At 39.5% G+C, this 10,821-nt stretch overlaps 1 protein-coding gene across 2 annotated transcripts; it reads right to left on the bottom strand.

Annotated features, from left to right (window-relative positions):
- Positions 1–593: 593 nt before the first annotated feature.
- LOC117788577 (protein suppressor of sable) lies at positions 594–10,526 on the bottom strand. Of its 2 annotated transcripts, none has more exons than XM_034627368.1 (6): positions 10,360–10,526; positions 8,050–8,413; positions 7,655–7,998; positions 5,133–6,616; positions 4,916–5,064; positions 594–3,449 (listed from the first exon to the last, which is right to left on the bottom strand). In XM_034627368.1, the coding sequence occupies exons 2-6, from the start codon at positions 8,372–8,374 to the stop codon at positions 1,222–1,224; spliced, it is 4,530 nt and encodes a 1,509-aa protein (XP_034483259.1). In that variant the 5' UTR covers positions 8,375–8,413; positions 10,360–10,526; the 3' UTR covers positions 594–1,221. The 2 variants fall into 2 exon arrangements, with proteins under 2 accessions (XP_034483259.1, XP_034483266.1); XM_034627375.1 differs by lacking the exon at positions 10,360–10,526 and adding an exon at positions 9,969–10,236.
- Between the last annotated feature and the right edge of the window lie 295 nt (positions 10,527–10,821).

Genomic DNA, 10,821 nt, shown 5'->3' with positions numbered 1-10,821 from the left:
TATTTTGGGTAAAGCTGTGGAAAAGTGCCCACTTAAACAAATTTAGATGCTTTCCAGCCAGAAACAGCTATTCTTCCCCCTAAAAACTTGGCAACACTTGTGTGGAAACACTGTTTTGGCCCAAAGGTGGCAGTTGTCACCAAATTATAAATAAACTGTGGTCACACTGTCAAAGTTATGCCTAAACAACGAACGATTTTAACAATCGATAGCATCGATTAAATTAATTTGCGCTTAAAATGCTTTATTAATGCTTAATAAAATTCGCAATTTACTGCCTACTTTTTGTAATATTACATATTATAATATATTTAAGCTTTATGGGTTTTGAATTTGCACTGAGCAAGCTTTTATGAAATTGTAATCAAAATCTCGATTAGTTTGCTAGCAACGTTAAGCTGCGACTGCTAACGCACTGTTATGACTCCTGCTAACGCACTTAATTGCAGCTGTTAACGCATTATTAAGCTAAAGTTAAAGCTGCCAGATGTTTATCAAATCAGCTGGCAGCATTGATAATAACAAGAGTAACGGAAAGGCACTTTTTAAAGAATAGTTTTTTAGAAACAATTGCAAAGTGTAAAATCCTATTTGTTAATAATACTTAACACTTGCTTTTTATTTTCGTATGTCTACAAATGTTTGAGTACGACTAAGCTTATATCCGTATGAATTAAAAGTTGAGTTCCAAACTACGACTACATTTTGTATCAGTACCGTAGGTGAATACTTAAACCAATAAAAAAATATATATATTAATAATTATATGTCTGCATATATTATATATATATATATCAATTGATAATATATATATATATATATTTAAAAAAAAAAAACAATTAGTTGTATAGTAGAGAATAATATACAATTACATAGCAGTCCAAATCCGATTTTTTTAAGTAGCTCAAATAGCAAAAAACCGTTAAAGCTATTATTTAAAAAAAAGAAAGTAACATTTGTTTTTATCTTATTGTAAGTGTGTATAGTGGTGTGTATAAGTGTGTGTGTATAAGAGTGTGTGTGTGTGTGTTTGTTGGTGTTGGGGTAGGGTCATTTTCTTTAAAACATAAACATAATGCTACAAGTCTTTTGAGTGAAAAAAAGAGGGGGCGTCGGGAGCATACATTTTCTGCTTAAGGGCTGTAGAGGGGGTCTGGCTGGGGGTGGTTTGGGGTAAAAGTGTGAGCATAATTTCTTTTCGTTTTTCTTTTTTTTGTTGTTTTAATTGTTGTTATTGCGATTTCGATTGCCGCTGCCGCGATTGCGATTATTGCCGGCAAAATGACGACCCTGGTTGCCGCCGCCACCGCCACTGTTATTATTGCCAGGGCCACCGAAATGCTTAAAGGGCATAACATTTGGCTGCATATTGCTGTTATTGAATGGCGGCATGGGACCACCCATGTTATTCATGGCCATGTTATTCATGTTCATGTTATTCATGGCCATGTTATTGAGCATGTTATTGCCGGCAAAGGGATTGAACGGATTATTGCTCATGACGCCCATGACGTTAACATTTGCCACATTTGGTGGCATGCCCAAAATGCTGTTGTTGTTGTTCATGTTGTTATTGCTGTTGCCATTGTTAATATTGTTGTTGTTGTTATTGTTGTTGCGCACTGGCGGCGGCTGATTGAATGTTGCATGCGGATGTGGCATGGCCATATTCATTGGCGGCATGCCACGTGCCACCTGCGGCGGCGGCTGACGCAGCAATTGCACCAAATTCGGCGGTGGCTGTGACATGTTTGGCAATATGGGCGGCAAATTGGAGACGCCACCAACTCCCACTCCCACTCCGACTGCAGCTGCCACATTCTGTGGCGGCTCCTCTGGCAGCTGCACCACCAGTCCATTATCATCTATATAGATGTGCAGCTTGGCAAAGATCTGTTGCAGCGTCTGATTGTTGACTATGAAGTTGACATCAAAGATTTTGTTGGGCGACTCCTGTTGATGGAACTTCTTGAGTTCGGTGAAGACCAGAGCCAATTGCTGATTCACCATGATCTTGTTGTTGCTGCCCAGATTCTTGTACCAGTTGGAGCTCTGCATTAGATTGCGTATCTCGAGGATTTGCCGGCTGCTGTCCAGCAAATTGGAGCTGCTGGAGGAGGAGGAGGAGGCAGAAGTGGCGGCACTGGCGGCGGAGGCGGGAAAACTGCCACTTGGCTGGCTGTTTAAATGCGCGCGTCGCGGATCACGACGTGGATCAGTGCGCCGTGGATCTGTGGCAGCTCCGCCAACCGCTGCTCCTACTGCTCCCGCTCCTGTTGCCGCTGCCGTTTCATTTGTTGGCGGCGGCACATTCATGGCCGGCAGCTGCACTGCAGCCGGCGGTGGTGAACTGGGCGTGGAATCATACAGCTGCTGTGCATCCGGCGATGAGATGCAGTTGCTCGTCTTGCGCTCCCTGCGCTCCGTCGTCAAACCCATGGAGGACTGCATAGAGCTGGAACTGCCCGCTAAACTAGCACCGGCTCCCGCACCCAGACCCAAGCCCGCTTCCTCCGTCAATTCCGGCAATCCCAGTATACGGCGTAGTCTGGGATCACGCAGTTCCCGTTGCTCCTTGCTGGAGGCGCCCAGACGCAGCTGCGCATAGCTGGGCGGATCGATGAGCACCTGTTGCAGCTGCCAGCGCAGTGGAATATGCGAAAAGATGGCTGCATCAATTTCCGTGGCAGGCAGATAATGTTTCATGTCCGCAAAGGGCAGACGCATATCGATATCACGATCCCGTTCACGTTTCGCCTCCCTAATGGTCTGATCCTCCAGTGCCGCCTTGCTGGGATCAAAGTCATACATGGATATGCGTGTGTACAACGGGGAAGCATCATCCGATGTTGTTCCCCCGGTCACTTGATCCTCAGTTAGAGAATTGGGCGATTGGGAGCCTGGTTCGGGTGTTGGTGTCGGTGTCAAGGAGCGAGAACGTGAATTCGAATTGGAATTATGTGGATCGGTGTATTTGAAACTGTAGACATCGTTGCTATCATCCGCATCGCCACTGTGCGCCTTGAAGGCATTCCGTATGATGTCCCTATAAAAAGCACTTCGTTCCTCCGGCTCCATGTGTTTGCCAGACAATCCTTTGCTCCCCGTTCCCGTTCCCGTTGCCGCTCCCAATCCCTGTGGACTTGCCTCCACCGAAGCTGGTTCCATTGGGGATTCAACTGTTGTGCCAGTTGTTGTTCCACTTGTTCCTGCTGTTTGCTGACCGAGCATGTTGCTCATAAAGGTGGGCAAATCAAATACCGATGGCATTGGTGGCGTCTCCTCTTCTTTCTTCGCTTCCTCCTTTCCATCCTCATTCCCATCAACATTTCCGCCGCCAGCACTTTTCAATTTCTTTGCCTTGGCATCCGTTTCGGATTCATCGTCCTCCTCATCGTTGCCATCATCAATTACCAGCTGCTCATCATCCTCCTCTCGATCGTCGTCCACTGAAAGTTTGCAAAACACAAGACAACAAAATTATAAAACGACTTGCATTAATTTTTGAGCGATAACTTTTAAAAATACAATTTTATTAAATAATATACCATTAAACTCGAGGATTAACAGAATTTCAACTGTTAATTCTAATGATCAACAGCGCACTGTTAAACTTAACATATGGCAATTACCTGCGCAAGTAATGGCAATGTTATTTAACAGCACACTACACAAAGATAGCTATGTTAATGTGAGCTATGTTAAGGCTGTTTTACCATGTACTGTTAAGCTCGACATGCATTTGTCAAAGGTCGAACCAATTTAAAACTGTCATTACTTTTTCCGATTTTCAAATGGAATATCATTTCGATTTTAGATTGACCTCTAAACTTATTCTGCTAAAAAATTTATATTAAATTTGTTCAAAGAATTTTGTGCCTCTAGATCCATATATTGATTTCTATGCTAAGGGTCCCCCCTTTGGATTTTTTAAAATTGAAAATTTAAAATCTCAAGTTTTCACTTTAAATCAACTCCTTATATCGAAATTAGTATAAAACAGCACTTTAAACTTGATTCTGGGACCTTTCATTTTTTTGTAAAAAATCATGGGAAATTGGACAAAAATGTTGACTTGTAAAGTTGTCAGATCACAAATCTGACCCACTTCAAACTGCCATAACTTGATCAAAACTCAACCGATTTTCTAGCGGAATGTCATTTTAATCATGATTCGGCCTCCAAATTTATTCTGCATTCAAATTTTATTAAATTCTTAAAAAAAAAATATTTTTTTCTAGATTGTACTAGATATTGCTTTCGATGCTTAGGGTCCCCCCTTTGAAATTTCGAAAATTGAAAATTTTAAATCTCAAGTTTTCACTTTTAATCAACTCCTTATACCGTAATTAGTATAAAACAACACTTTAAACTTGATTCTGAGACCTTTAATTTTTTTGTAAAAAATCATGCCAAATTGAACAAAAATTTTGACTTGTAAAGTTGTCAGATCAAAAATCTGACCCACTTCAAACTGCCATAAATTGATCAAAACTCAACCGATTTTCAAGAGGAATGTCATTTTGATCATGGTTTGGCTCCTAAATTCATTCTGCATTTAAAATTATGCAAATTGTTCGAACATTTTAAACCTCAAGTGTCAACATCATTAAAAACTTCTTATATCAGAATGAATATAAACAGCACAATAGCATTTTAGAATTTTTTAAAAACCAAATCGAAATAGAACCAATATATTTAATGAGAGTTGAGCTGCAGCTGTTAAATGAATGTTAAGGAGAGTTGATTTATGCAGCTGTTAAATGCATGTTAATGAGAGTGGATTTATGCAGCTGTTAAACTAATGTTAATGAGAGTGAATTTATGCAGCTGTTAAACTAATGTTAAAGAGAGTGGATTTATGTAGCTGTTAAACTAATGTTAATGAGAGTCGATTTATTGCTGTGAAACTTACGAGGATCATTGCCGGCAAAGCTGACATGGGCATCCTTCAGATACTGCGTGTAATCGACCATAATGAAACCATTGTTGCTATTGCTGTTGCTATTCGAGCTGACAATGGCGCTTACATTGCTCGCATCCTGATCCGACTTGGAGGAAGATCTACAGAGGAACAAAATAATGAGAAATGTTAAGTGTTAACAGACTTCATTTTGAGAGATTTTACGAACTTGACTGTGGAGGATTCTGTGGAGATTGTGGAGGCTGTGACTGTAGCTGTAGTTGTTGCTGTTGTTGTTGTTGCTGCTGCTCCCGCTGCCGCCTGCTTGGACTTGGCCTCCTCCGCCTTGCGCTGAATCTCGCCAATTTCGGGCAATGTCAGTCCCACCTCTGTTAATTGACCAAACGGTACTTGCAACATTTGCTCCAGATTGCTAATGCCCAGTTTATTTAATTTGGCCATATGCTCCAGGCTTAACACCTGCGTCAGATTCACCAGATCCAAATGCGCAGGCAACGGTTTAACAGTGGCAGGAATGTTAGCAACAGCTGTTGTTGTGCTGCTGTTAGCAACTGCTGCTGCTGCTGCTGCTGTTGTTGCATTTTTAGCTGCTGATTTTTCCGCCCAACGTGATTTGCGCTTCTTTTCGGGCTTGTTGACATCACCATGATGCAGATTCGTTGGCGGATTGATGACCATATCGAGTAGTGAAGGTATTGCTGTTGTTCCAGCTACTGTTGCTGTTGCTGTTGTTCCTGCTCCTGTTGCTGCTGCTGCTGCCGCTGCTGCTGCCACCACCTGTTGCAGATTCGCATTGACAGCGGCAATTGCAGCTGCTGCTTGATTTGCCGCATGTTGCTTGGCTGCCGCATGTTGCTGCTCCTGGAGCCGACTGATGCCCGCGCTGGCCAACGTTGTCCAGCTGTTCTCCATGTTATATTGCTCACAGAGTTGCTCATGACGTCGCGTCATTTGATTTAAAGCCGCATCCCGCGAGATGCGTTTGAAATCTCCGAGTATTTCTTTGGGTGCCGTCTCCATGTGTTTGAGGAGTATGTTGCGCAGTTGTTCCGTCAATGGTTCGCCGTGATGGAAGAGACAATCCTCGCCAGCATAACAATCCATGCCCAGGTAATAATATTTACAGGGGAATTCCTTGTGCATATAACTGCATTTGTCACGCTTCGCACAGCAATCCTTTAAATAAAACTTGCACAATTCCAATTTGCGTGGTTCACGGCATTTATCATCACCGGAATCACGACGATTACGCTTGTTGCCGCCGCCAGCGTTTCCTCCTCCTCCTCCGCCGCCATCGTGTCGTCTGTCCATTTCACGTTCCCGTTCCCTTTCCCTTTCACGTTCCCTTTCCCTTCGCTTACGGCCTCCGCCGCGTGCCTCCTTCTCGCGTTCCCTTCGCTGGCGACGTCGTTGTCCCGGTCCAGGCATTCCGCCGGACACAACATTCGCCGGCTCCTCATCCGTATAGGAATCGTAGCTGCTGTAGTTATCGGGAGGTGATTCATAGCCACCGGCATCGCCCATTTCGGGCCAATCACTGGTGTAGCGTGCGGACGCATTGGTTGTGGCTGTGGCGCCACCTGGCGGTGGACTGCCGCCCCTCACATTCATCATCTCGTACTCATCCATGTCCATTTCATCGCTGCCCGCACCGCCGCCGCCCTCATCCATTGAGTCACGACGTGCGCGTTTCTGAAATTCCAAAACAAAAACCGTTAAAATTAGCAATTTGCATAAAACTATAACTATCGATAACAGCTAAATTGTTAAGAAAGCACATAAATCATAAAACTTTGGGTTAAAAGTGTATAAATCTTATACAAACTTTACTTTAAATCGCTAGAGTATGTCCAAAATATACCCTATAGAGCTGCAAAAACTATCGATAACAGCTAAATTGTTAAGAAAGCGCATACAAAATCAAACTTTAGAATAAGTGTTCAAATCTTTTTAAAAAATTACTTTAAGTTCATAGAGTATGTCCAAAATATACCCTATAGAGCTGAAAAAACTATCGATAACAGCTAAATTGTTAAGAAAGCGCATACAAAATCAAACTTTTGAATAAGTGTTAAAATCTTATTAAAAAGTTACTTTAAATCCATGGAGTATGTTTAAAATATACCCTATAAACTGACAAAACTATCGATAAAAGCGATTTGTTAAAAAAACGCATAAAAAATGAAACTTTAGGATATAATAACTCGAATCTTATGCATAAAGTTACTTTACATCGATAAAGTATGTGTAAAATACTAAAATGACTAAACTATCGATAGCAGCAGAATTATTTAGAAAAAGATTTCAAGAAGAATTTTGCAAAAATTGGTTTAAATCATTAGAATATCTCTAGAATATACCCTGTACATATGCTAAGCCTTTCGATATTGATTGATTACAGCAAAAATATTCAAAAAGCTAATAGTGTATACTCTTATCGATAACAGTAATCAATGATGGAAAAACAGCAAGAACGATGAAAAGTCGCAATTAAAGGACAGGAATATTCTAATGTAATGATGTAATCGATTTTAATAGGATAGATTTCAGTTTAAGAAAATATTATAGACTTAAAGAAAATCGATGTATCGTTGCTGCGATGTTTAACCACATCACTAGAGAATCACTGTTATCGATCAAAAAAATGTCTTTACAATTAGCGCGACTTCTAAGATGATAACGGATGGGAAAGAGGAAGAAAAAATTGGGCATTGAAATGTTGTGCTCTACCTGATAGTCTTTGTCCTTTTTCTGCTCACGTTCTCGTTCCTTTTTGCGCTTGCGTCGACGGCTGCTGCGACTTGGCGGATGTTGTTGTTGTTGCTGCAGCAACGCAGCATCATTGCCAGCAGCGTTGGCAGCGCTGTCAGCGTCAGCAGCAGCAACATTGCCAGAGCTGCTGACGTCGGCGTCGCTGTTGTTGATGTTGCTGCTGTTAGCAACATTGTTGCTGCTGTTGCTATTGTTGATGTTGCTGCTGCTGTTGTTGTTGTTGATTTTAGGCATTGGCGGCTCAATGCCGCTTTTTTTAAGGACCTTGGCAATGGCATTTTCAATGCTTACAGCATGATCATCTATAGGAATCAAAGAGTTATAAAAGAAAAGTCGAATAATTAAATAATTACCTTCAAGGGGGCGTGGCTTTTTCGATTTGTTGGCAATAGCCGCTGCTGTTGTTGTTGTTGTGGTTTCATTGGCCAGGCCAAGAAATACAACATCATCATCATGATTGGACGGCAATTTCTCAATGCCCACAAATTGTATATCATCAACCGATCCGCCAGTTGCCAATGTATTTAACTTGTTTTGTTGTTGTGGTTGTTTTTGCTGCTGTTTTTGTTGTGTTTGTTGTTGTTGCTGCTCCTCTTCTTCCTCATCATCATCATCGATCTCACCATCTTCGAGATCATCAGCTAGATTTATAATCGGCGTTTCCACAACAGACGACATATTATTGCGTTTCCGGTTAAAAATAAGCGTAGAATAATACTGCAATAAAAATAAAGTAATTTTTTTTTTCCCTTTTTTTTTTTATATCTTGGGGTCATATATATACACATATATGCATAAAAATTCACCACAGTGTGGCATAGTTACATGTTGACAATGCGCTGCGCGCAGCATGTTGCTAAGCGCGATTCCATATACAACAAACAAAGCTCTAGGCAAAAGCAAAACAAACAAAACAAATCTTTCTCTCTCTATCGCTCACATATGTTTAAAGCTTGGCAAGCTTTGTTCTATACAGTTAGTCAAGTAATTGTTTTCTCATATTTTGTTTGATATCAAATAATGTTCTTTTTTTTTTAAACTTGTTTACGCAACTATAATAAAAAATAAAAAACAAAAAGTAGTTTTGTTTTCTTTTTGTGCAAATATTTACTTGACGAACTGTTTATTTTATATGTTTATTATTTCTGTTTACATATTTTCATTCACTTGCACTTAACATAACGCTGTTAAGCTAAATGTTGCGCTGCAAACAACACTTGTTGCTGCTACTGCCATTAAACTTATAGCAAAACAACAACAACAACATAACCAAATACTTATTTATATATTTAAGTAATTGATTTACAACCAAATTGACCTAAAATTGCCAAGTCATAAAATTGCAGCGCAGCAATAACATAACAGAATGCTGTTAATGAGCCGCTGTTAACTCTATATTGCATTTGCTTATGTATTAATATTAATATGTACATATGTGTTCACGTTTAACACAATTTGTTTGCAAAGTAGCAAACACAAAAAAAAATAGAACACAACTTTATACATACATATGTATAAATAATAAATTTGTATAAATTGGCAAAAAAAAAATTCTTTTGGCCTTTGCAAAACACACACACATGCTCACACAAACAATAGCATGCAACGCTCTCTTTTGCGCGCTCTCATTGTGACTGAACCTGTCATGTTGTCTCGCTTGCGCGCATGGGCAAAGCATAGCACGCAAAATGCGTGACATACATACACACATGTACATGTGCTCAGGTACGTGTGCGTGTGTGATATTGCTAAAATAATGTTGAGATAAAATGCATATATACATACATACATTATGAATTATGTTATGTTACGAAATTACACTTTTGTTGCTGTTGTTGTTGTTGCTGTTATTGTTAATTAATTATTAGCTTTTTATAATTGTTTAACTTGCCACGCTGAGCGAAAGTTTCTATTTTTTTGCCTATGACTGTGTGCGTTGAATATATTTTTGCATGTGTGTGTGTGTGTGTGTGACGCTCTGCATGACACACACCACAAATGAACTAGAATGGAATGGAAGAAAAAAAGAACGCAGCTGCGCAGCTTTTACTATGTATGTATGTTTGTGCAAACATACGTATGTATGTATGTTATATACATAGACGTCTTTGTTGTTGTTATTATTGAAAAGCAATTTTGAATGGGAAGCGGGCGTGGCAAACAAACAATTACCAACAACAACAACTACAACAGACTGAAAGTTGTCAAATGGAAATTTTCTGGAAAAAACATTTTTGTTTTGTTTTTGTTGTTGCTTATGTTGTGCTCTTACGTTTCAGCGTGGGCGTGGTTTTTGGTTAACGGTTAACATTACAATTACAATTATTAATGATTTATAACATTTCTGTTCAATTTCGTTGTTTTGCTTTGGTTATATTATATTTTTGATTTGTCGTTTTTTTTTTGCATTGCTTTGGTTTTTGTTCGTCGTAGAAATCCCGCTGCTTACATAATGAAGTAGGTACAGTAGGTGAAATAGATATGCATATATGTATGTATATATAAAATATGTTAAGGTATATATATATATATACATATACAGGCATACACATATACATATACAATATGTGTGCAAACACACACATCTCCATATACGTATACGTATGTGGTACATATATGTATGTATGAGAAATATAATTTCTTTTTCGTTTTTTTTTTTATACAATATATGCAAGCTGTCGCTCTCTCTCTTTCTCTCTGACTGTGGCCCTGGCCTCTGTATATGTCTGTCCCTTTCTCTCTGTTTTCGATCATAGACAGAATAACAAATACATTAAATAATTAAAAACTCGTCAACATGAGCGTTGTTAACAATTCAACAATATCTACTTGAATGAGTTGAGAAAATTACAACCATGTATACATTGAACCTAACCAGGGATGCGTGTGCGTGTGGTGAATTTAACCGTGATGTTGACAGCACAATTTGAACAGTAATTATGTAGGTCAATTAATTGTCATGTCTCACATTATATGTACATACATTTTTTTAAATGCATATATAAATTTTGTTTTTATTTGCATACATATATTTACCAGTAACCGCAATTTTTGATTTAATGAACGCAACTGTTGTGTAGCGCTCAGCTATGGTGAACGCTGCATTAGCAACATTGCGTTCGTGT

Source organism: Drosophila innubila, chromosome X (genome assembly GCF_004354385.1).
Source record: "Drosophila innubila isolate TH190305 chromosome X, UK_Dinn_1.0, whole genome shotgun sequence".
NCBI classification, from domain to species: Eukaryota; Metazoa; Arthropoda; class Insecta; order Diptera; family Drosophilidae; genus Drosophila; species Drosophila innubila.
Note: the sequence above shows the minus strand (reverse complement) of the source record. Positions and strands in the feature narration are given on the sequence as shown.